This window comes from Strix aluco, chromosome 1, assembly GCF_031877795.1.
Source record: "Strix aluco isolate bStrAlu1 chromosome 1, bStrAlu1.hap1, whole genome shotgun sequence".
Classification (NCBI taxonomy): Eukaryota; Metazoa; Chordata; class Aves; order Strigiformes; family Strigidae; genus Strix; species Strix aluco.
Genome location: NC_133931.1, coordinates 23579919 through 23605867, shown reverse-complemented (window position 1 = coordinate 23605867; position 25949 = coordinate 23579919). Strand labels below are relative to the sequence as shown.

The 25949-nt window shown below is 37.1% G+C and overlaps 1 protein-coding gene across 2 annotated transcripts in view; it reads left to right on the top strand.

Moving 5' to 3' along the window:
* The window catches only part of SPAG1 (sperm associated antigen 1), a 46272-nt gene that overhangs the window by 4206 nt on the left and 16117 nt on the right, over positions 1-25949 (top strand). Inside the window, exons 5-12 of one of the 2 annotated variants that reach the window (XM_074814929.1) lie at positions 3303-3370; positions 5500-5618; positions 6114-6219; positions 12095-12225; positions 13314-13420; positions 15699-15861; positions 22053-22478; positions 22870-22969. In XM_074814929.1, the coding sequence (XP_074671030.1) occupies positions 3303-3370; positions 5500-5618; positions 6114-6219; positions 12095-12225; positions 13314-13420; positions 15699-15861; positions 22053-22478; positions 22870-22969 (1220 nt within the window). The remainder of the gene's footprint in view (positions 1-3302; positions 3371-5499; positions 5619-6113; positions 6220-12094; positions 12226-13313; positions 13421-15698; positions 15862-22052; positions 22479-22869; positions 22970-25949) is intronic. The other variant, XM_074814938.1, reaches the window with a different exon arrangement.

Here is a 25949-nt window from a genome sequence, read left to right as displayed (position 1 = left end):
TAGAATGTAAGCATAAAATGGTGGAAAATAGCTTGAAACCTAGGATACACAGTTTTACTGAAGAGGATGTGTTCTCCATTCAAAGACAAAATATTTATGCAGATTTTTTTCCCCTACTTTAAACCATGCAACAGTCTTCAGGTCAAGTTTTTAACACTTTTGTTCTTCATACAAGGTTTAGGTGTTAGCATTGTTATCCAGGAAACCTAGATACAGCCTTATATCTGTGGTATATGATTTCCATTCTTTTTGTTCAAGCAGATGACCTCTGAAGTAATTGTAACTTGTCCTGGAAGAGAGAAGGGAGGCCTGAAATTGAGTTTTAGAATTCAGGTTTTTTATGTAGCAGTGCAGTTATATCACTACTAGATCACCTCTGAATAAAAAGAAGCTGTTTCTATAGTATGCACTAAATTTATACCTGTAATGGAAAATCTCAAAAAAATTGATTAATATAATTAATCAGGTTTTATTTCTTTTCTTTCTTGCTGATAAATCTTACCATTTTTAAGCATGTTTTATTAATCAGTTAGGACTAACTATTTTTTACACTGGCATCACATAATTTTGTAATGTGGTATCGAGTAATAAGTTGGCACGATAAATTTTTCCTCTCTGATAGAAAGAAATCCACAAACCCTTCCATAATTTTATGTTGTTATTTGATTAGAGACTGTTCACCTGATCTGATGCATAAAAAGTTCAGTATCTTCAAGGAAGCCAATTCCGTAAATCCTTATTGACCCTAAACCAGTGGATTGCACCAATAGGTACAAGTTTGGTAAATGAAAGCATCTTCTTGTGTCTGTAACCAGATTTTCTTGTTGATACTATACATAGGTACAGTTTCAATTCACTACTAACAGCTTATAACTCTGTATGATATTTTCTTTTTATTGATGTGAAGTCATGGGGAAGATTTTCAAAAAATGTATAGAAAAAGAGTGAATTTTATGCAGTATTTCCCTCTAACACAGTATGGAAGTTTCTGTCTTACACCCCTGTTTTTCTTCCACACTGGCCAGGACTGTGAGGTTACATCTATACTGCAAAATAAAAGAGGATTGGAGAGACAAACTTAAGTTTTTCTGTTCTTAACTGTCCACTTGCTTAATTATTATTTTTGCTGCCTCACTTTTTCCAGGACAGAACTAAAGCATGGGTTTAAAGATACTCACTTCCAAAAGACTGTATTGATGGGATTTCAGTAGACTTAGGTTCCTTTGCCAAACACAGTTTCCTAATACTATTCCAGAAAGATTTCTGTCCTCAGATACCACCTCATGCTACAGTCCAGGGCATGTAACACACATTCCAAGTTCTGTGTTATAAAAATCCAGTGATGATATCTATAGATCCTTCATATTATTGTGGATACTCTGAACTAAAAAAGAATACTGGTTAGCTGACACAGAATAGTAATAGTAATGTCTTAGGCCATCGTGCAGGGCCCAGAGGAGAACCAAGGCCAAATTCTGTGTCATGTGAACTGAAGCCAGTACGTGCTTTGATCATTGGTCCAGAAATTGTTCACTGGGCTTCAAACCCTGTGGGATCCATGCATTGTGAGTTCTGGCAAGAAAAATGACAAGGGCAGAGATTTTTATTTTGTTTTAGTTCCAGAGCGTGCAAACATACATTTTTCATCAAAGCCTCTTGGATGAGATGTTCTGAAATATTACAGAGAAATTCCTGACTCTGCTGGAGCTGCAACTTGGTTACAATGGTCTCAAGAATACAAGACCTAGAATTTTAAAAATTGTGCATGTTTGAGTCAACACTTCTGCCTTATTCCTTAAAAGGACATGCCACAGTTCTCTCCCTAAATTAAAGTTGCATTAGTGTAAATACATTATGAGTTTTCTTCTGAGAGTTTCACTATTTTTGTTCTCATTAAGTTAAGGATTTCTGGTTTGAAAAAAAATTTAGTATTTATTAAATTAGTAAGTTTGTAATATATACCAGGATGCATACATAATGATAACTCATGTTTCAGGAAGCCGTATTTAGGAGTTGCCTCCTCCAAACATGTGCTGATCATTAAATGTATTTGTCATTTTGTCTAGCTTCTTGAAAGACTGAGAGCATTAAGAGTAATTCTGAAGTTATGCACTATGAATGTTTGTGTAACCTAACATTATAGATAGAAGTGTTTACAGGAAGGGCCACATTTGCATTATGTAAATTGAGGTGTTTACATCCAACTGCAGAAGTATTTCCTTGTTCCAGTGTCACCACTGGTAAATCTAGTTTTAAGAGGTTGCTGCTTGTTTCTTTGGTCCAGTTTATCACATATTCAGTTGAACTGATACAGATATTTAGGGATTGTACTGTAGTCTCAATCAGATTGTTTGAACCCAGATAATTGTAAATCTGCAACTCCAGAAACAATTACATTCGCCTAACTCAGCAAATGCTGGATTACAAGGTAAGAGGAGGGCTAAATGGCCAGGACGGAGTAGATGGGAATATTTTGAACTGGCTGTTCCACCGTGGAATACCTGTTTGGAACCACACCTTGCTATTAAGTATTGTTGAAGTCAACAAGCAGGGAGGGCTATATCAGAAATACAGTCTCATGACAGGGGCAGAAGAGATGCCAAAGGTGCCAGATATGGAAATAGGTTCCATTAGTGTAGGAGATGGGTTGTGATATAAGTCAGTCAAATCTGTTTCAGGAAGGTCCTAAGAATAAATTCTAGGCAAGGCAAATTCAGTGATGGAGCTTGTCTAAAAGCTAGGATGAGTGTAAATAATCTTGGGAATTAGCTTGAATGGAGTGTGAAATAGTCAAAAGAAGTCCAGATGCTATTTTGAAGTATTTCTAAGTTGTGAGGGTTCCATGGACTGTGAGAATCTGTGCGTTGCATTCTCTTGGGAATGTGTGGCCTAAATTGAGGTTACTGATTCAATCTCAGTGTCAAACACCTTATCACGAGGCTGGGCTTTCCCAAGACTGAGTTCTCCCTTGCTGTGTTGAAAGATCATTTGGAAGATGGCAGCGCAAGATGCAAATTAGGAAGGGCAGTCTCCTGTCTGAAAGTTTTATTCAGTGCTTCTGCGACATGTAACAGGGCAGTGGAGAGAAAGTGGGAGACTGAAGAGCTCCTCAGATTATAACAATATGTGACATACATGAAGATTTTCTTTAAAGCAAGATGAATTAAGTTTTCCAGATGCTGAGATTAGTCATGAATAATGTTAGTTACTAGGAATATGTATTGCAGAAACAAAACAAAACAAAAAGGCTGTGAATTTCCACTTTAAAAAATTGTCTTACAGGCTGGCTGTTTCTCTTTCAGAACAAAAAATTACTAAACAAACACAGCAACAAGAAAAACATACCACGGGATTACAGTGAATGGGACAAGTATGTTAAATCCTTTATATTTAAGTTTTTATTAAATCTTATTTGTTTAATAATGGAAAACAGTTGTTGTTTTTTAAAGTATTTTCCAGAAACATAGTGTTAAGGTCAACATTTTAGGGAATTATAACACTTCGGTGAAACTTGGGTTTTTCATAATAAATGTTCTGTTAAAATGCAAATGGTGTATTGTGGTGCTAACAGCTGAGAATAAGTTAGTCTATACTTTTGTACAAGCTGTGTGAAATATAGCAAGTCAGCAAAAAATATAAATAAAAAGTGATTTTTGTTTCAGATTTCATTTTTCCTTTCAACATCTAATATATAAAATCTATGAAGGTACATAAAAGTAATGAATTACAGTTAGCTTAATTTATCAGTTTTTGAAAGCACTTCTAGGGTTATTTACCACGGGCTTATAAATTTGATCTTCTGTGTATCTAAAGCCACAATTCTAAATTAAAAACAAAACTGATGAATCCTTATTCCTGCATTGAGCCCCGCTGACCTCAAAGAACGAGCTTGAGGCAGGTGCATCAGTTTGCTCAGATGCAATTACACATAATCAGAGGTTTACACAGTAACTGACTTATTTCTAGAGTGGATGGAGCCCTGATACAAGGACATTCCCTGCATCATGTAATGGTGGCATATTACCCTCCCAAGTTATCTGACAGATTGATGCCCCCAGCTGTTGAACACGAAAGGGGAAATGCATGTACCTCTCTGTTTTGCATGGTAGCAGCTTCTCTCTAGCTCCTGATACCTGGAATACAATGCTGTAGAATCAGAGTGAGGAGGCACAAGTTTCCAGTGCAGTAGATGGGGAGCTAAACCTAGAGACTGGGGGGTTTGGATAATGAAACTCTTAATGTTTCACTCTATCCCCAAACCCCTACAAAAACCCTGTCCACGTAAGATGCAGTTCTTACAAACAGCTGTGCCTATCAGTTATTTTCATGCACATATTTTTCAGAAGTTGAAGCCTTCCTGCTCAAACGTGGACAAACAAAACAGGTTATCAAAATAACTTCCACAACAATTTTTTCTTTCATCCCTCTTTTCACTGTATCGTTTAAAGTAATCATTTGGGGATTTTGTTTACAGTTTTATGTACTCAATCTTTAAGTGCTTTAGCATGCTGATAATACTACAGTTTCTGAGTTTTCCCATATAATGTATTTATTTTGTATTATGTGAGTATACTGAAACAGAAGTTGTTTGAAAGAAATTTTCTGGTTTGAGGTATATCGTGTTTTCATAACATTTTGAGGATAATTTCAAAACCTTCAAATAATTGTTTAGGCAATTTCTGAACAAGATGTTTCTCTTCATGTTTTAAAAACACTTACTTTGAAATGTGGTTAAATTATAATGAAGAGGTAAAAGTATACTAGCAAAAGATAAGAATAAAAATGGGGAACAATTAGTCTTACCTGAAAAGGTTTGGAATTGGATAAATTTTTAAAATTGTGTCTCTATTTAAGATACAAATTATCATATTGTCATTATTGTGGAAAGCAAAGGCTATTTTTCATTGAGTCCTCCACAGAAAAGCAGTGAGTGTAGTGTTTCTAGATAGTGTAGGAATTGGTTATTACTCTTGTTTGTTTTATAGGACTATGGCAGCAATATTTATTTGATATAAATTCCTAAACATTGTTTTTAAAAGCAGCTTCAGAGTAGCCTTGCATTTGTCTGAGACTATTTTGAAGTCTCTCTCGTGTTTACCATATTAATTGCTTTGAAGCTGTTTCTTGGGTGTTTTGGCAAAGGTTAATAGAGATGTTTGATAGGGCTGGGATTGAGCCTGATGATACTGTTTCTTAAAATTTACCTGTCTTTTTGGGGGAGATGGCAAGGAGGTGAGGCAGACCTTTTTCTTGGTTTGGTTTTAACCAGAAGGGAGGAAGAAGAGGGAAGGTAATGTATAAGCAGGAGAAGCACACCGAAAAAGACACAAGGAAAGGAGATAAGACTAAACATCTTTTTCCTAACTAGTCAGGGATAATTGAACTCAGCCTTTATCTCTATTTTCCTTTGGTTTATAAAGGAAACATAGTATGCCTTTTTATTAGTAGAGGAGCCTTGCTGTGCACCATTATTGAATTCATTATTTTTATTACTTTAAGGTTCGATGTGGAAAAGGAGTGTTCTAGAATTGATGAAGGCTGTGAAGAAAGTAGCTCAAAAGCAAGATTCTTTAGTAGGCCAAGTCTACCTATAATTGAAAAGAATATAGACACAACTGGTAATGTCTTAGAAACCTATAATTTTTCTTTAATTGTAATACTATGTTGTAGAGTGTGAATACAAATTGAAGAAGCATATTACAGAGTTAGAAATGTCTTTATCTATTTTTCAGTCCCTAGAGATGCCAGAAGGTTAGCAGGTCAGCTGAGCTTGAAGCCATATTTGAAAAAAATCTAGTCTTGGTGTTAATAATCAGTTAAAATATTTATGTTGTGTTTAGACTGAGAGTACTAGGTAAAGAAGTAAAGCATACATCTGCTATGATAAACTGGTGGTAGAGGTTAGCCAACCATTTTCATCTTGCACTCTGAATTGTATGCCTATCAGGAGAATTTAGGTTTTTATTATAGAAAACAAAGTACAGATCTGTCTTTTAGTAAGCCATGTTCTTTTAAAATATACACATTATGACATTCAAAGAATTTTAGCTGACTGTTTTGATAGCATCTGTGCAAGTTGTTAGTTGTTTTTATGTATAAATATTTTTTTATAGGCATGACAAAGAAAGAAAAGATTTTTATTGCTACTCGTGAAAAAGAAAAGGGCAATGAAGCCTTTGCCACTGGCGATTATATGGAAGCAGTGACATACTACACTCGGTGAGCAAGTACTGTTATGTTCTTTTATTTTAATGACCGTCACTTGTGAATATTATTTTTAGAGCAATGTAATTAAAGCAACTTCTTACTGAAGAAACCAGTAACAATTAGATTATTTTCGAAAGGGCAAAAAGATTTTACAGAAGAATACTTTAAGCACTGTGGCATCCTGATACTAATTTTTATTTATCAGGAAGAGAAGTGGATAAACAGTAATGGGATGCAATATGCAGGTGTGTCAGACTTTTTCAGATTTTTCAAAACCATTGAGATTCAAGGGCAAGTTTACAAAAATAAAAGGATAAGCAGTGTGTTGATAAATTAATTACAAATTCTAATTAATCATATTGGTAGGATTGTCTTAATTGTTAATAAGTAAAATGGATTTGATAACCTCTTCCTAGGAGAAAGAAAAATCACTGTGTACAGCTTCATCATAACTGTAATTAGTAGCAATAGTATATAAAAAAAGTATATAAACACAGGATTAAAAACAATGAGACTATAAAAGGTTGCTTGCCTTATTTAGTGCTCAGTGGACTACATTCAGACTTTGCCTTTATTTATATAAATAGAGGTTGTCGCTGCAAGACCTCTGTTGTATTTGTTTTAAAAGTAGAAAAGTTAGAGGTGAGTGGAATTGAGCATGACAGGAAGAGCAAGATAGTGTTTCAGTTAAGGTATTTGAATGCTACCTTGGGAAAACTAGATTTTTTTCTCTACCTTTTTCAAAGTATTCAAACATGATGCCATTTATACAAACCAGGATCTTCACATGAGACCAACATTTGTTTCTCATTTGCAGATAACCCATCTTGAGACATTAGAAGTCTGACTTGCAAAAGTGCTGACTGCTCACACATTAAACTAATGTTAAAGGAAACTCGATTTTGTGTTTAACTCCATGCTTTGAAATGATAAGGACTTTAAAAAAACCATAAAGTCTAGAAGTGTCAAAGTTGTCACTTAGAAATTGAGACCATGTGGGAATCTTGGGATATTAATGACCAGTGTAAACTGAAGGTAATGATATGGCACTACTGTGAGATAATTCATGGGCTGTGCTATTATAGTGGCATATCCTCGAAAAAAAATTATGAGGGAGTTAATGTGTTTGTGGTCAGTGCAGACAAGTATAGAGAAAATAATGAATAGGAATAAATTGTGTGCAACACTATTAAAATAAATACTGAACAGATTTATGTTTAGGAAGCACCATTCATACTGTCACTGAAGGAGGCAGGGTTTTGTAGAACAGCTTATGAAAATTTACCTGGAGATTGTTTTTGTATATATGTGCACAAAGATAGCGATATTCATGGTGTGTAGACTGTTTAAACGGAAGCATCTGATGTGTATTTTTTTGTTCGTGGCTTGCAGCCTTAACATCTTTCTTGATCTTATATTCATGAGCATGAATATAAAAAACATCCATAGCTGTATTTCACATATAATAAATAAACTAAAAATCCATAATATAAAACCGAGTAAAATTCTCTGCTTTTGGGGCATAAATAAGGTATTAATTAGTAAGAATGGGCAGAATCCTTCCCGTTGGAGAGTCTTTCCATATTTGACCCCCATGGGGCATTGTACACCTGAAATATATGATATTGACACTGCATGCTGTTGTAACTGGGCACTTTTCTAATACCATCCAAAAATTCCTATTTTCTTACATTTAGAAATATTTAAATAAAACATATTTTGGAGTGAATTGATAATAGTCTGAAGGGGTTATTTCTATATGGCTAAAATGGAAAAAGAGCTTCATATAAAAATAAGCAGGGTAGAGTTATTCATTCTATTTGTCTTGTAATGAGGCCTACTATTCTAAGTTGAATGTTGAGAGTGCTTTCTATTCTACAAAAACCAAACCTCTCCTTTCTAAAGAGATTCAAAACTTCTGTGGAGGACGTGCTCAGACATAATTCTGTTGTGCTGATGTGATTTTAAAATAACTGGATCTTGCCTATTTTTCTGCATACTTCTAGTGAAATCATTCTGCTTATTAATTCCAGTTATACTGTAAAATCATAGAATAATTTAAGGTTGGAAGCAACCTCTGAATGATGTTTTGGGCAAATTGCCTCTCAAAGCAGGGCCAAGTTACATCAGGTTACTCAGGCCTTTGTGCAATTAAGTTTTTAGTATCTCCAAGGATGGAGATTTCACAACCCCTCTGGGCAGCCTGCTGCAGTGTTTAACTGCCCTTACAGTAAATTTCTTTTCCTAAAATGTCATCAGAAATTCCATTTTTGCAACTTGTGTCTGTTGCCTTTTGTCCTATCAGTGTGCACTTCGGAGAAGGATGTGGCTCTGTCTTCTCCATACATTCCCATTAAGTAACTGAAAACAGCTACCAGAGGACCCCTGAGCCTTTGCTTCTGGCTGAACAAACCTAGTTATCTCAGACTCTCCTCATAAGTATTGCATATACTCCAGTCCCCTAACTGTCCTTGTGACATGCTGCACTCACTCCGGTCCGTTGGTGCCTTTTGTGCACAGGAGATCCCCAGACTGAACACAAGTAGTCTGCTTGTTGTCTCACAGGTGCTGAAGAGAGGGGAAGAATCACTTCTGTCAACCTCCTGGCTACGGTCTTGCTAATATGGCCCAGTGTGCAGTATGCCTTCTTTGCCTTGAGAGCACACTGTTAACTCCCGTTCGATTTGTTGTCCACCAGAGCCCTCAGGTCCTTTCCTGCAAAGCTGCTTTCTAGCTTGTTGGAACCCAGCCTGTGCTGTTGCTGGAGTCATTCTGTTTCAGGTGCAGGATTTTGTGCTTGCCTTTTTTGAACTTCATGAGAAGTCTGCCAGCCCATTTCTCTGGTCTGTTAAGGTCCCTTTGACTGGAATTCTGCTGTCCAGTGTATTATTGACTGTTCCCCCCCAGCTTTGTATCACTGACAAACTTCCTGGGGGTGCCTTCTATTCCATCTTATACCCCCCTGATAAAGATGTTAAAAGGTATTGATCCCAAAGGGAAGCCACTAGCAACTGGTCACCAGTTGGACTTTGTATGGCTCAATTCTTTGAGCCCAGCAGTCCAGTTAGTTTTCTGTCTGCCTTATTGTCCACTTACCTAGTCCTTGTTTTACCTGTTTGGCTGTAAGAATATGTAATCACATCAAAGGCTTTGCTACAGTCAAGGTAAGCAACATCCTCTGTTCTTCCTTCCTTCCTTCACTGAGCCACTAAGCAAAGAAAGCTATCAGGCTGCTCTTGGCATGGCTTGCCTTTGGTAAATCTATGCTATCTGTTGCCAGTCACCTTCTTATCCTTCAGGTGCCTGGACAGGAATTCAGGAAGACTTGCTCCATAATCTTTCTGAGAACTGAGATTAGACTGACCAGCCTGTAGTTTCCCAGGTCCTCCACCCTGCCATTCTTGAAGATATATGTGACATTTGCCTTTATCGGTCACCAGAAACCCCTTACAATCACCATGACTTTTCAAAGACGATCTAGAGCAGTCTTATAGTAACATTGGCCAGCTTCCTGAACACCCCATCTGCAACTCCTGTATATCCTATTTTATTAAGTGTTTCATAACTTTATCTTCCTCTATTATGTCCTGGTTTAGCCAGGATAGGGTTAAGTTTCCCCAGCAGCAGGAGGAAGCTCTAGCCGGGTTATTCATATGCCATGCTGACATCATGTCCAGGCGCCAGATCGCGGGAAGAATCGGTGATCGCGTGGGGTTGGCGCAGCCGGGTTTTCTCTCACTGCTGTATTGGTAGATATTTTGCTCTGTTCATTGTTATTACTGTTATTGTTATTGTTGTTGTTTGTTGTGTTGCTATTGCACTGCTGTATTAAACCTGTCCTTATCTCAGCCTCGGGGCTTTGTATTTCACTCCCTTTGTGGGGGAGGGGCAGCGGCTGCATGGTCTCAGACCCCAGCAGGGGCTAAACCATTACAATTGTGGTTACTACTTCACTCCTACAGAATCTGCTTCTAGACTCAGGGACCTGGGAAGCCTGAGGGCAAACCTTACCAATGAAGGCTGAGGCAAAGAAGCCACTGAGTACCTCAAACTCTTGTGTGTCCTTTGTCACTAGGTCCTCTGCTGCATTGACCAGTGGGCCCACAGTTTCCTTAATCTTTGTTTTGCTGCTGATAGACCTTTAAAACAAAAACCAAAAGCTTTTCTTGTTGCTGCTTACATCCCTTTTCTACTTTTAATATCAGCTGAGCTTTTGCTTTCTTAATTCCATCACTTGCTCTTGGTCAATGTCTCTTTATTCTGCCTGCGTAGCCCATCACCACTGCCATCTGTCAAAGAGTTCTCTGTCCATTCCTTCTTCTATGCTTGCTTGACTTCCTGCACATTGGAAAGGATCATTCTTGTGCTTTGAGGCAGCTGTCCTTGAAGATCAACCAGCTCTCTTGACACCCTTTGCTCTACAGGGCATTCTTCCTGTAATCCTGCCAAGCAGATTCTTGAACAGACCAAAATCTTGCCTTCTGAGGTCTAGGGCTATAATTCTAATGTTCATCTTGCTCATTTCTCCCAGAATCTTAAAGTCTACAGTCTCATGGTTGCTGCAGCCAAGGCTGTCATCAACTCGTACATTCACAACTAGTTCTTGACTGTGAGTAACAATTCCAGCAGAGCATTCCCCCTTGTCAACTTGTTGTGTCAAGAAGTTGTCTTCAGTATGCTCCAGAAATCTCATAGATTTCTTGTGCCTTGTCATTTTGCCCTTCCAGCAGATACCAGGGTGGTTCAGGTCCTCTGTGGGAACCGAAGCCTGTAATTGTGAGGCTTCCTGTAGCTGTCTGAAGAAGATTTCATCTGCTTGCTCTTCTTCATCAGGCAGTCTGAAGCAGGTGCTTACCATGATGTCACCATGTCAATCTGGCCTCTTATTCTTACCCATCAGCTCTCTTGGCTGACTTGTCAGTCTCTTGCCTGTTCAAGACAAACTTTGCCTGTTCCAAGACAAATCTTCACAAATTTAATCACTTCATAGACTAGAACACATTACCTTCTTCTCCTCACCTTCCTAGTCTTTCTAAAGAGCCTGCATGCCTCCACCACAGCACTCCAGCCACAGATTATTTCACCATATCTCTGTTATCCCACCGAGATCATAGCTGCGCAGACCTTTTATTCTTCTTTTCTGTTTCAAATGCTTTGTGCATTTGTGCACAAACACTTGAGATTGTCCTGCAGCCATGCTTTTTTCACAAGGAAAATATGAATCTCTTCTAGTATGCTGTCCCCCCAGCACTTCCCTATTGCCCCCTCTTCCCAGTGAACACAGTTCAGTCCTCCTTGCTAGGTTAGCAAGGGTGTTGGGAAAGATGCTCTTGCACCACTTTGTCATATGCATCCCAGTTGTCCTTATTGCTGAGATGATCTTGTTGTTATAGAAGCTAAAGCCCTGCCTACAATACCAGCCACGCAGCCAGACATTGACCTGGACAATTAGTCCACTGTTACCTGACTATTTCCTTCTTACAAGCAAGATCAAAGGAGAAGCCCATGTGCCCCCCCCGTTCCTCATCATAACCTCCAGAGCTCTGTAGTTACTCTTGATACTCTCAAAGGTTTCATATGGCAGTTTCTTTTGAGTCTACGTGAATGGCAGCAAGAGTTTAAGTGACAGATGAGCCATAGCACCATGGCATCTTCTCTGCAACATCTCAGATCAAAGCCCTGCAAGAAACAGACCTCTGAAGATGGTAAACCTAGTTGGTGGATGGTTGCCTCCAGTCTCACAGGAGGGAGTTTCTAACCACTATTGCGGTTGGAGTATCAGTATTAATATTGTTATAATACTGTTTTCAGCTTCCAATAGCGAAGTGTTTCTACATTCAGGTTTTCTAACTATGAGCCTACCATGGTCAATATTCCTTTTTTTCAGGAGTATATCAGTAATACCCACTGCAGCTGCATATAATAACAGAGCTCAAGCAGAAATTAAACTTCAGGACTGGGAGAGTGCTTTGCAGGATTGTGAGAAGGTACTAGATATGGAACCTGGCAACGTAAAAGGTAAAGTAGAACATAAACTTGCCTTTCTATGTATTATTTTATTTCTGGCAAATAAAATCATACATATCCATTCATGTTGTTAGTTGACTTAACTGAGCTTTAGATCAGGTCCAAGAATGAATAAGGAAACAGAGTTGCTCTGCAAAGTAACTTTAACAGTATTGTCAGGATCAGGGAAGTTTTATGCAATTCATCCCATTGATCTGTAATGTGTATTCTTATGCAGTAGCATGGGTGTAGGAGTCTGGGCCGCGCTGGGAGAAAGTTAGTGCAGACAGAAGAATGCAAGGACGAAGACAAGGCCAGCAAAATAAGGCTGGCAAAAACACACAAGATAGCAGATAAGTGAGAAACACCTGTGGTCAGCAAAAGCACACAAGTCTGAGCAAAACAGGGTATGAGATAAGGGAGTTTTGGCAAGTTTTGGGCTTTACGTGCTAATTGCAATTAACCAATGCAAATGCTTGTAGAGGCGCGTGAACAGCGCGTGTAGATGACCTGTAGCCTATTAGAAGATAGATGAGTGCGTGTACGGAACTTAGTAGAGTATAAATGTAACCAGAAAAGGAAAAATAAAAAAAGATGGACGACCTGATCATCACATTGGTGTTGCGTTGTTTCTGTTCCCGCACGGAGAAATAAGGACCCCGGCTAATGGTGACTCCGACACATGGGGCTAACTCTTGGTTTTCATATGATGACTGTAAGCCCTCTTGATTTCACGCAGTGCATTGTTTCCATAATACCCACGCTGAAGTATGTATTACCTTAAAAGTGACATGAAAACAATCAAAGTTGCTGATTTAATCCTTTCTGAGGTCAAGAGCTTGAACTAACTATATTAGCTATATTTGCATGAGAGGAGGGGAAAAATATGAAAAAATGCTTCACAATTAATGATCACAATCTCAAAAGGTGTCATAAGAAATTGCATCTTTAAAAGACAACTCATTACTAATACAGAGTCATTATGAAGTAAATGCAGAATTTTAAAAACTGCTTTACACTTAATAAGTCTAGAAAAAATAGTGTAGTTTTATCTGCTTTATGCTTTAAATACATAAATAATACACTTTGTTCCTTTGTAGCTCTGATGCGCCGTGCCACTGTACACAATCAGCTGCAGAATTACCAGACAGCTATAGAGGATCTGAACAAAGTATTATGTGTTGAACCAGAAAATGCTATAGCTAAGGTAAAGATAAATGAGTTGAATATGACTAGAAAGAGGCTGTTTGCAGCTGTATCATAAAGTGAGTACAGTTCATATCGTTTGATTTGAATATGAGTTTTGAGGACACACTTGATCTACTGTGCCAGTGATCAGTTTCCCAAGACCACATAGGTGCCAGTGGTGGAAATTAGGTACTTGAATGTGACCAGATCTTCTGTTCACTACTTAATTGTGAGAACCTGTAGGCACTCAAGTCTTCTCTATTAACATAGTTTAGGTGCCTAAAATTTTGCTGCTGAACTTGCTTACAGTATTAGTGTCTTAGCCGATAAAAGTTATTTGGAAATCTCTCTCAGAAAGATCCATGGGGATAGGTCTATTTAAGTTTGACACACAATTCACAAGAAAAATTCAAAAGAGGTGCCAAGCTTTTATTGTTGTAGTGGTAAAGTTAACCCAAAAGGAGAAGACCTGGGTTCAGTCCTCACTTCAGCTTCATTCATTTCTCACCTTCAGGCTAGAATGAAAAAACTGTCATACTTTCTGATGAATCTAGACCCTTCCTAGCCAATTTTGGATCTAAGAAGGCCGAATGCTTTCTTTGGAGACTCAAGATCAGGGTGTGGTCCTTGTACTACTATTACTTCGGATATTTAGGAGAGGATTGGTTTGCATCCTTTCATAGGTATCTTAGGGGTGTTTTGTGGGTTAGAACCTAGTCCTCGCATTTGGACTCTATGTTTCCTGAGACGCTTCAGTGCTAGGCTGTTGTGATACTAAACTGCTCTTTGTTAATTAGGAGTCCATCATACTGCTACCCTACCAGTTTTTTTATGTATGACTTCTGGATGCTATGCAATTGCCTCATCACCTGAATTCCGTTCAGCTCTTGTTGTTGTCACATTTTGAGCTGGAGTTATTTGATCACTGCTATTGCTTGCACCAGTGAGAGAGGTCCAAGCCTGTTGTGTCAAATTCACCACATACAGCATTCATCCCTTTTAAGATGTTCTTGGAGCTGAATACCTGTCCAGAGTAGTTCCTGAGTTTCACATCAACCAAGGAATCAACCTGCCAGCTTTTTTTTTTTTTTTTTTTTTCCCCCTTTCTTTCTTTTTAAATGTCTATCTCTGGGTTTGAGTTCTAAAAGAGCTTTTGAGTTTTTTTGCTGTTTACAAGGCTGAACCACTAAATAGCTTGTGAGCCTGTATATACATAAAATACCCATTTTGAGTACACTCTTCCAGAGATCTAAATACATTAGTAGCTTTGCTGAGCAATGCTGCTGTAGCTGAAAGCAGATGTCTGTGCTTTGTCCTTATCTGTGCCAGCTATTATGCCTTGGCTGAGACATCCAGAAGTGACCAATGCTTGGCATAGCATTTTTGAGCTGCTCTTTGTTTGGAGGATCCTCAAAACCCTCTTGAGCTAAATATGAAAGTATGGAACACGTGCAGAGTGAATGTTTATGTGCAGGGTCACTAATACAAAGGTAAATTGGTAACTGGAATTCTTCAAGGTAATTTGTTCATGTGAATCTCTGCTTGTACCTGTCCTTGTTTTATCTTTTTCTTGAGGAAGTGAGTAATGAAATGACATTTCCTTGTACAGCACTGAATTAAATTCAGAATAGTGCATGTTGGGTGTGTCTTACTCTGCTCTTAAAGTGTAAAGTGCAGTTGGAGTATTTTTTTGAGTAACCACAAAATATTTATGGAATGAGAGGCTGTTTGATCATCTAATTTGCAGTTCTTGCAAGAGGAGCAAACCTTTTCATTATTTCACAGTGTCCTTCTGCTACACTGCTAAGAAATTGTTGTCTCTTGGTTCTAGTTCTATCAGTTACACTTCTTCATCAGACATTCATCAGACACCAGATTCTCCATAGCATTAATTTTGATAAACTGATCTTAAGGCTTTTTCAGACATTCTGGAAAGAGCCTGTTTTCCATGTGTCTTTTCTGAGTAGACCATGCCAGATACCACAATAGTACAGTCTACTTTTTCTCCTTTTAATTTTCTTTTTTTGCTTAAGCAGTTCATTCAGGAAAAGTACTTATTTATTTGTGTGATATCTTCTGAGTCTCTAAGAGACAGAAATTGAGTGTTAATCTTTGTTTTGGTACTGACTCTTGGAAAATTCATGTTTATTTTCTCTGTTTTTATATTGATAACATTTATCTTGATAGTTCTTCAAGATTTTATGTGGATTATTTAACAGAATATATTTTCTATATATAAATTAAAATATATATACCTACAAAAAAAGGCTTCTGCTATTGTTTTTTCTCTATTGCAGAAAAATCTTCTAGAGATTGAAAAGGAACTGAAAGTTTTAAAGCCTGTACCTGAGTCTCGAGGCAAAGGAAAAAGAATACTTATTCAAGATATAGAGGATTCAGAAGGTGATGGAGAAAGATGGGAAAATACAGAAGAATGTGAAAGAAGTAGTGGAGATAAAAGTAATGTCATGTCATTTCCTATTTAATTTTAACTTGAGGAAAAAGTCATTGCCTTTGATATTGCAATGTGTATTCACACAATTCATCCATATTTGCTTGCAAAGAATTTTGCCCATTTGAAACCAAAATTACATTCACTAGTTAAATAGATCTGAGTGTGAAATCTAGAATCCAGTTACAAATCTTTGGATTTATTTCTAGAAAGGGTATAACAGATGCAGATGGAAAATGTTGCTATAAATCACCTACTTCCCTGTGTCCTATGTAATTTTATACCTATCCTTTGATGTGGACCCAGTTGGGAATTTCTTCTGGTGTTAGAGAACATTTTGTGTTCCTTTGGCTCTTTCTCTTGCACAGCTCTTATGCCTTCCCACCATCACATTTTTCTTCTGTGTTTTTCCTCCATTCACTGGATCAAAGGGTGTAAAAATGATCAAGTGGCATGTAGTTCTATTTTTTTGATGTTGTTTGTTTTGAAAATGATCAATCCTTTTTTTGTTTTTTAATGTAAAAGATCATCTATGTGCTCTGAAAGTCTCTACTGGAGTTAAACAACGTGTAATTCTTGTACTGTGTGTAGTTTACAAGCAGTTGAAATCTCCCATTCGTGGATTAGTGTGTGACTCACTGCAAGACTGCTGAGATGAAGCTACTGGCATAATCAGCATACATGACTTGTAGGAGGCAGTGAGGCAGCAGGGACTATTGAGGTTGCACTGGCAGGTTGCTCTCAGATTCAGCTGCATATCTGGGCTCCACCATGCAACAGAATAACATCCCTAGGTTTATTTCCACCCTTTCTCCTTCCTGTTGGTTCTTTAAGGTAATGTGACATGACAACTGTGACTTTTGTGTTTTCCATGGCCTATGTAGTTCTTTATCTTGAAATTAAATCAGTCTGTGGGTTTTCCAACTTAATTCTGCCTACACACATGTGATTTAATAATGCATTATTTACACAGAAATTTAAGGAAAATAGGTTTTTCAAAATCAGTAGGTATCCACTAAGTCTCCTCAGCCAAAACCCTGGAAGAAAGGATGGATCATGTCTCTAGCCTTAAACATTAGTTAATTTGGGGTTGCTTTCCATTGGGAGCGTTCAGATGACTAAATGCCTTCTAGCTTCATAGGAAGACTCGCGTTCCATTGATGAAAGGTTAGGCTTTTAAATGTAGGGAAGATTGTCAACTGACGTCAATGTCACATGTGTTCATGTGATATACTTAAGTATTTTTGAGATTTAGGAGGCAAGCATCTTCATAGATTACTCTCTGTTTTCAAGTACAAATGGAAACAAATATGAAATCGGTTCAGTTATTGAATAAATACGATCTGTTCTGTGAACCTAACAGCAATAAGGAGACTAAGCATCTTACACTTCTTCTCTATACATCTAGTCATGTAGTCACAGTCAGTCCAGTAGTCTATGTAGTCCAGTCATGTAGTCACACATTTATTTCACGTTCTAGCTGGTAAGCCTCATGCATTCCTACTAAACTTATAATTTAGATACTGGAAGAAAAACAACAAAATTATTTTTTGTTTTCTTTACCTCTGAAGAGTTGATTTCTCAGCTTTGAACAAAACAGCCTAAATAGTCTTCTTCACTGTCTATGTAACTGAAAGCAAAAGTAAATGAAATCCTTTTTGTACAATGGTAACAGAAAATTGCTTACGTCTTAGACACTAAAGACTAGTATTCAGGCACTGTAAAAACTAAAAATCATGCATGTACTTGACAAAGAACCTGGTATTTTGACACGTTTATAGAAGTTACAATCTCAAGTGATAAATATGGTGTAAAGGTAAATAAATATATCTTAAATAGCCCCCTTTAATTCATAAAAGTTTGCTGAATTGTATGGTATTTACTTGATCTATTACAATACTTTAAAAAAATCATAGTAAACAGTTCTGAAATTTGGTAAATATTTGTTCATTAAAAGGAGAGTGCATTTAAACAAATGAAGTCTAAGTTAGCTTTAAAATTATTATTTCTCAACCTGTTATTGCTGAAGTTGACAACAGATCTCTCTTTAAAAGATGTACTTCGAGCACATACAAGAAACCTCTTAACATACAATTTGTGAATTGACCATGGGAAAATACGTTGCCTAGAGAGTGTTTTCTTTGTGCATGGTTTATTTATTACACTTTAGAGGTGAAGAGAATATTATTCTTCTGGATGAAACCTTTGTCCCAATTCAGGATATATAATTTAAAAAAATTTTTTATGTGTCCTGCTGTTTTGTGCACCTTGAGATTGCTGGTTTTGTACACTGACACTTGGTATTGAAGCATAAGAGCACCTCTTTTTCCTTTGTGTTAAATCCTTCATCTGACTTCTAGTTTCACTGCCTATGTGGTATTAAATTTACTTGATGCCGTAGCAGTTAGCTACAGAGAATTATTTTGTGATTTTTTTTTTCCAGTCTGTTTTCTACTTGATAGCACCAAACTAAGGTCTTTGTCATTGAACATGACAGTACCATGATTTAGAACCATTCTTAGATTGAAGATCATCTCCTTATATCAGTGCACTATCTTGTGACTCTGTTTTCTTTCACTAGTTTGTCCTTTTTTGGGAAAGTTGTTAGGAGCTGAATAGGTATGAAAACCCTCTCTGCATCCTTGGTGAATTATGTACTGTGTTCTCAGCTAGTCTTGACCATGTATCATGGTTTCTCTGAAGTAATGAGCTTTCTGCCCTTAAATAAACAGAGCTGTCATCATAATGACTGATTTACAGCTTTCCAAAACAAACAGGGGTTGATAACACACTCTGAATTTCTCCTGTTGATTTTCTAAGCATGTTTTATGAAATTGACATCTCCAAATAAGACTGGATTCTTTGTCTTTACATTTTTACTTTTTCTTGAATTATTCCATGTGGAATAATGAAACATTTATTTGATGTTACAGATAATTCTTCAACAGATGTGTTAATATTTCATGACTTTTCAGAGAACAGTGAGTAGTGTCTTAGATTTGCATTTTGAAGTTTCTTATTTGTTGAGAAGCAAAGCATATTGGGTAGGAGACAATTAGAGCTCTTTCCTACTCAAGCAATCAGTTGTGCTTGCCATTGTATTATTTTCGGCATTCCTGGTATTGCTTTCTGCTCTACCACTGAGGCTCCGAGATAATTGACATGTTAACTGTTGGTTAATACTTACTGGCTGCTCTGTATCCTTGCTCACTTGGCCTTTATGCCATATATGAATTCGCACCTATCCAAGTAGTAATCTCTGTGACTAGAATTTTACTGTAGTAGGAAGATACTTTGCCACTGTAGCCTTGAATAATTGACTGCATCTGTTCTCCTTATGGTTAGAAGCCTTATTGATGAGTTCTTGTATGAGGACATTTGGCCACCTTGTTACGCGATACAATAGTTATTCTGTATTCCTTGAGCCTCTTTCCAGTGTGCTTGTTCATTTGCTATTTTTGATTTTTTAGAATTGTAAACCCTCTGAAGAAGGAACTCTCATTTATAATTAACTTGTATAGCGTGTAGCACAATGGGGCCCAACCTACTGTGGCTTTTAGGCTCTATTGCAAGCTTGCAATAGGAAAATTGAGATCATGTTAAAATAAACAGCATTGAAAATTCACTCTAGAATTGCACTTGTAATGCATATCCTGAAGTTAAGAAAAACTCTCAATTACAGTGTCAGTATAAATGCTGACCAGTAAATCTTTGTTCATTTTTTATAAACAAAGACTGCTCCTAAGCAGTCAGAGATCAGAGTTATTTGAGAAGTCTGTTCGTTACATGTTCTGGCACAGAAAATCCAGGTACAATCTCAGTCATCTAAACCAAGAACACATAATATAAAACAGATATTTGCTGACCATGTGTGGCAAAAAATTATTCAAAATTATTAAAAATTAATCTGTGGAGATCTGGACCATTCCAGTTGCCTGCATATGTAGCTAGTCCAGAGCAGATAAAAGACTTGAAAATGTTTCCTGGCTTCATAATAGGTGAATTCACCATGAACTAAGCTTACATATGTTGCTTTTCATTCTGCCACCATTATTTTTGTGCCATGCTTTTGGAGGATAAACACTTTGTGTAGCTGGAAATTAATTTTAAATGAAAGACAATGTCATCCAATTAAAAAAACCCCCACCTTCAAATATTCCTTTTGGAGTATTCAGTAGCTTTTGTTTTATGACAGTCCTTCCATTTAAAGTTTGTTATTTTAGTGGTAACATGAATTAAAATTTTTTCTAGTTTGTATTTGTTGTCATTCTGGTCAAAATCCTGTCCATACTTTTCAGTACCTTCCTTTAACTTTTCTTTGGCATTTATAATGTATCTAGAGTGGGGGGGGGGGGTTAAGAAAAGTTCCTAAGTGCTGATTTTCTTTTTTTTAAGGCAAGTCCAGAATACTGCTTTCAAGAATACATTTCTCTGTAAAGACCAATACAGGAATATTGTTTATGTTATAAACACTGAAACTGAAAGACAAAAGTAGATTTGAGAAATATATCTGTACAACTTTGTGCAGGGCATTTACTCAGTCTGGAAATATTTAGGCAATTAGCATAACCTGACAGCTAAACAAGTTAACTATGCGTATTCCTGTTTTTTGGGGACTCCAAATGCTATAAATGTTTCCTGTATAATCCAGGATTGGTTCTGTGCACTTCATCTTCGGGAAATTTTCTCCTGTGTGTGACATTGACATTAACGACATTCACATCACACATTATCTGCCTTTCTTGCTTTGTCTCTATTAGTTGGGATGCTCTTCAAGAGTGTTTCACTGTGTTTTCTAAAAACCTGTCCTATCACCTGTTTGTCTGTGGTATTTTAAATGGTTTTCTCCTTTTTTTTTACTAGAAGGTATAGGGAGTGTTCTCTGTTTTGGTGGATGTAAAATGAAAGTATTTTAGCATGTATCCTAAGGAAATTATTATTATACTACTACTGTCTTCACTCATCTGCCCAACTAGCCTTTTACCCTCATCCTCCCTACCAAATAGACTTTAAACCTTTTTGGCATATTTGGCACTGCCAAATTGGATGGATGGATGGATGAAAGTCTCAAATAAAATAATTTAAGTTTTATAAAAATGTCTGTGTGGGTAGATTTATCCTATCATTGTTCCCACTGTGGAGTATGAGCTTACTATTAAACATGGTATTTCAAAAGAGAGACCGCAGCGAGGAAGGAGGCAGTTGGAGCTTTTGTCTATTAGGCACTAGAGAATCTACTGTTTTTAAAAATCCTATGCTTTCTCATTCTGTTCAGTTTGATTTCAGTAACATTTTGTTCATTAAAAAAAAATTTCTGTGATTTGGAACAACCTGGAGTTCATGCATATTCAGTCAACTTCAGAGGTTTAGTTTGAGTCAACTGGAAGTATCAGTCCAATATGTGAGGCATGAAAAAATTTTGTTGGACAGATGTACACATCGAGTTAAGGGAAGGTGAAACCCCAGCATCTTAATAGTACCCAAACACAGAGTTGCCTTTGTGTGACTGGTAGTATCAAGAGTTAGGCTCTCTGCAGAAATCTGTATTTGAATACTGTGATGGTAATCTGTTAGAAATTCAGGTGAATAAGAAATATATATATGTTAATATCTGATACCCTTGTTGTATGATTTTTCCTAATTAAATTTTTAATAAATAATAGTGAAAGTGGAATGATCAGAAGTATCTATAAAAGGCTTTTTGACGTTATCTTTAAATTAAACCTTTTTGAGAATGATTTATAAGCTTTTATCCCTCCTATTCTGTATTATTTTTGAGGAGAGTTTTGAAGTGTGCAACATTACTGATTTGTTAGCTGTGTGTTCTAATTTTAACATGCAAGCATTTTGATTTGGTCATGAGAAATCAAAAGGATCAGTGTTGTAACAGCCAGTATTTAAAGAGTTAATGTCAAGGTGAACTCTGTACCATTCTGACACTACAGAACAGGGGTTCACAGTGTGCCCAGCAAGGAGAAATGAGATTTCATAGTAACACCTTCTCAGTAATAATTGCAAGTTACTTGTAAGTAGGAATTTGTCTGTGTTCTTGGAAGTGTTTTCTGGGGCAAATCTTCGTAACATTAGGATGCCTGAAGCATTTGGTACCGTGTTCTTTGGCTGTACACCCCTCTTTTGCCAGGACGATAGTTTCTTCTGATGATGCAAGCTCTAACTCAGCTCATTAACTTCCTTGTAGAAATTGGTGTGCCAGTAAGAGGAGAGGCAGCTACCGAGGAGGCTGCTATGGGGAACGTGCAGAGAAAGTTTCATAGCAAAGGAGGCAGCAGTAAGGCAGAGGACAGAGAGACACAGAAGCAGAAGGAATCCACTGAGAGTGGATTAAAAAAAGGCACATCAGAGGAAGAACCACAAAAGCATTTGTCAGACCATGGAGGTGAAGTTAATGGCTATTTACACAGTGGTCAAAAGAGTGAAAGCCCTGAAGTTGAGATCTCCAGCTCGCATGTAGCAGGGTCTCAGTCGGCTGGTGATGGCAGTTCCACTTCACTTCCTCCTGCTGCAGCAAAACTGAAAGGTGAAGGAAACGAGTTATTTAAGAGTGGACAATTTGGAGAAGCTGTGCTCAAATACTCGGAAGCAATTGAATATGTCACTGGTCTAGGTAAGTGTAATACCTTACGCTTAAATCTAGGATTGTTGTTTAGATTATTTAAAGGAACTACAAATGAACTAACCTAGCCTATCCCTGGATTTTTGGCAGGAGTTATTGTGGAGTAAATTCTTTGTCATTTCAGTAGAGGACAGTTCATGTGACACAAAATATAGGAAGATGAGTGAAATAATATTTTAACTTCCTTGCGGCAGAACCGTTTGCATTTATTTATGTGTTTGAATAATTACATATTCTAGGTGACATGATAAAGGAAAGCTCCTTACAGCTTTGCGTTGTCAGCAGACTGCATCACTGCAGTGCAACTTAACAGTATGCAAGTCTTTAATTTTTGAATGTCATTTTAGTGATGGTCTTTGATTTTAACTGTAACTTCTTTTAGGAGAACAAAGTCCAGATGATTTAAGTATCTTGTACTCAAACAGAGCAGCGTGTTACCTCAAAGAAGGGAACTGCAGTGACTGCATTCATGATTGTAACAGGTAAATTGCAACCTCCTGTGTAGAGCAACAACATTCCTGATGATGATTAAACATTTAACTGATACATTGTTATTGCAGTTTGACTTAGGGAATCAGACTTTATTGAATATTGAAATTGATCTATCTAAATTACAGATATCTTTGTCAGTTTATGTAAACAAGCACATGGAACCTGGGGAAGGAGTAACTTTTAACCTACTGTTTCACTGTGTGAGGACAGTTGTTAGGCTTCTTGTGTACACAGAAATGCATAGCAGAATTAAAATTTTTAATATAAAAGCAGACTTACTTCAGTGATGGTCTGTAGTAACTTACACGTAAAAGCTCTCTTAAGCCAGATGCTTATCACGGTGTTGGATATTGCTTTCAAGCATGTGTATGGTGTATATGTTTGTGTTCTTTGTATTTGGTTTGTTGTTTTGGTTTGGTTTTTTTTAATACATACTTGGCATAGTTATAAACACTAATTACAACTACTCACAAATTGAGCTAAAATCCTTTCTGCTAATTGTGGCTTTTAAGGATGAAGGAGTTAGAGAAGATCAGAAACCTTCAATAACTTCCAAACAATGCCTTCCACCAAATTATTACAGTATTTCTAGGTGTCTTTTTTTATATTTTCATAGATAGGGTTAGTAAGACTGAGGCTTAAGGTGCAAAAAAGGATCCCAAGACAATTAAAAATCATATTAATTACTAAGTTGGGGTTTTTTACAGCACAAACCAACTGTTAAAAAAATGACTGAGAACTAAAAATAAAATATGCATGTACATTTGTATTAACTAAATATTTGACTTACTGTATATATTCTAAGTGACAGAAAAGTTTTCCAAAAATGTGATCTGAAAAAATTAACTTGTTAACAATATTGTTAAAATAGATGCAGGACCAGCTGGATGATAAAACAAGATGGCATATGTAACAGCCATCACATTTTTCTATTCAGGAGGTTGGAAATATGTAAAATTTCAACTGAAATTGGTAATACAAAGGTTTGGGGTTTTGTATTCTTACCAACTGGAAGCTTATTTTCTTATTACTTAATGACAGTGTCCTTAATGTCATGCATATTTTCTGGATATGCAAGGATCCGTGATGCTTAGTGAACGCAACAGAAGTAGAAATAATTTAGAGACTGGGAAGCAGAACTGCAAAACTGCAAACACACATGGATTAGGCAATGTGAATTAAATCTTATCTAGGCAACACAACATAAAGGATGATCTACAAATAGGTTACTTGATTTCAAAGTAAAAAATGGTGTAGTGCTTATATTCGTGATATAAAAGTAAGTATTGAACATTTTTATTAAGTTTTAGCTATTGAGGTCTTAGAAGTGTATGAAAAACCCTCGGCTGGATCTGTCTTTGTCTCAAGACTCTGATTTGGAGTGCCTTTGATTTTTGTTACAGAGCGTGAAGTAGGGCTCCTATGCACTAATCTTAATTTATTTAGTACTGTAGTGTGGCTTTGGTCTCTGGCTGGATTACCTTTGTATTCTACCCTGGAAATACAGTTTTCCATTCCCACTGATGGTATTCTTCAAGCAGTGACATCTTCCCCTTAATTTATTTATGGTTGTTTTTTTCTTCATTCTTGATGTTAGGAAACTGAAATTGCATTAATATTATTCTAAGTTACAGAATGACAGGCACTTTTGCACAGGTTTTGTAGGGGCTATGATGTTGAGCACTGCTCTAGTTTTCAAATGCATTCAGCAACATAAAAATAAATGAAATGTTGGAAATATTTATGAAATGGAAATTGGAAACGTTTATTCTAGAAATCATGGTTTCTTTAGCTTTAGAAGGACTAATGGTGCAAAGCCAATTTATAGCAAAGAAGGCCAACAGCCTCCTGGGCTAATAAATAGCACAGCCAGTGGATTGAGGGAAGTGATTATCCCCTTGTACTCAACACTTGTTAAACAACACGTATAACTGTGTTGGTTTTTTGCTTCCCCAGTGCAAGAAAGATAGTGATCAACTGGAGTAAGTTCAGTGAATTGTCACTGGGCTGGTTGTGAGCTTTGGAGCACTTGCCTGGAGAGGAGAGGCCAAGGGAACTGGGTTTGTTCAGCTTAGAGAAGAATGGCTTCCGGGGGTCCTAACAGCAGCCTGTCGGTACCTGTGAGGAGATTATCAAGAGAATGGATCCTGGCTCTTTCTGGCAGTGCATTGTGGGAGGACCAGAGACAACAGGCAAAAATTGAACTACACAAGCTTCAGACTATGTATTAGGAGAAACCTCTTCCCCATGAACAGTGAAGGGCATTGCAACAGGTTGCCCAGAGGTGTTGTACAGAGGTTCCCATGGAGGTTTGAAAGGCCCAACTGGATAGAGAGCTGAGCAACCTTGTCTGATCTCAGAGCTGACCCTACTGTAGCAGAAGGTTGGACTAGGGACCTCTCAAACTGAATTGCTTTATGATTCTGTGAAATCTAATTGGCTAGTCTTATCTTAATTTCAGTATTTAAAAGTTTATCTCTCTTTCTCTATAGCAAGAATAACTGATTTATAGAAGGTAGTCTTTCATAAATAAAGGCTTTGTGGACTGCTTCTTTATATTTCTGGAAAAGCGCATAGTGTTTGGAAGGAGTTCTGATTGTACAGTGTTGGGGATTGAGCTCAGTGTTGACACACAATCAGAAGAGTAGACAGACAAAAGACAGGTACAAACCTAAAAGCAAAAAAAAGTCAGGTGTATATTCATGTCTTACTAAATGTATTTGTTATGTGCATACTTCCATGTAAGGAAGAAGAACTGAAAATCATGTAGGCAAAAGCGCCATTTACTTAAATCATGCCTACATCTATAGGGATTTCAAAAAAATAGCTTTTGCTCTTAAACAGCTGTCATTACATTAATCTTTTCTTGGTGATGAAAGCAGTTTTCCAGATGGAAGATTGGAATATGAGTAGAGTAAGTTGTAGTAAAAGCACTAACGATTTCACAACTGCATGTCATTTAGGGTATTA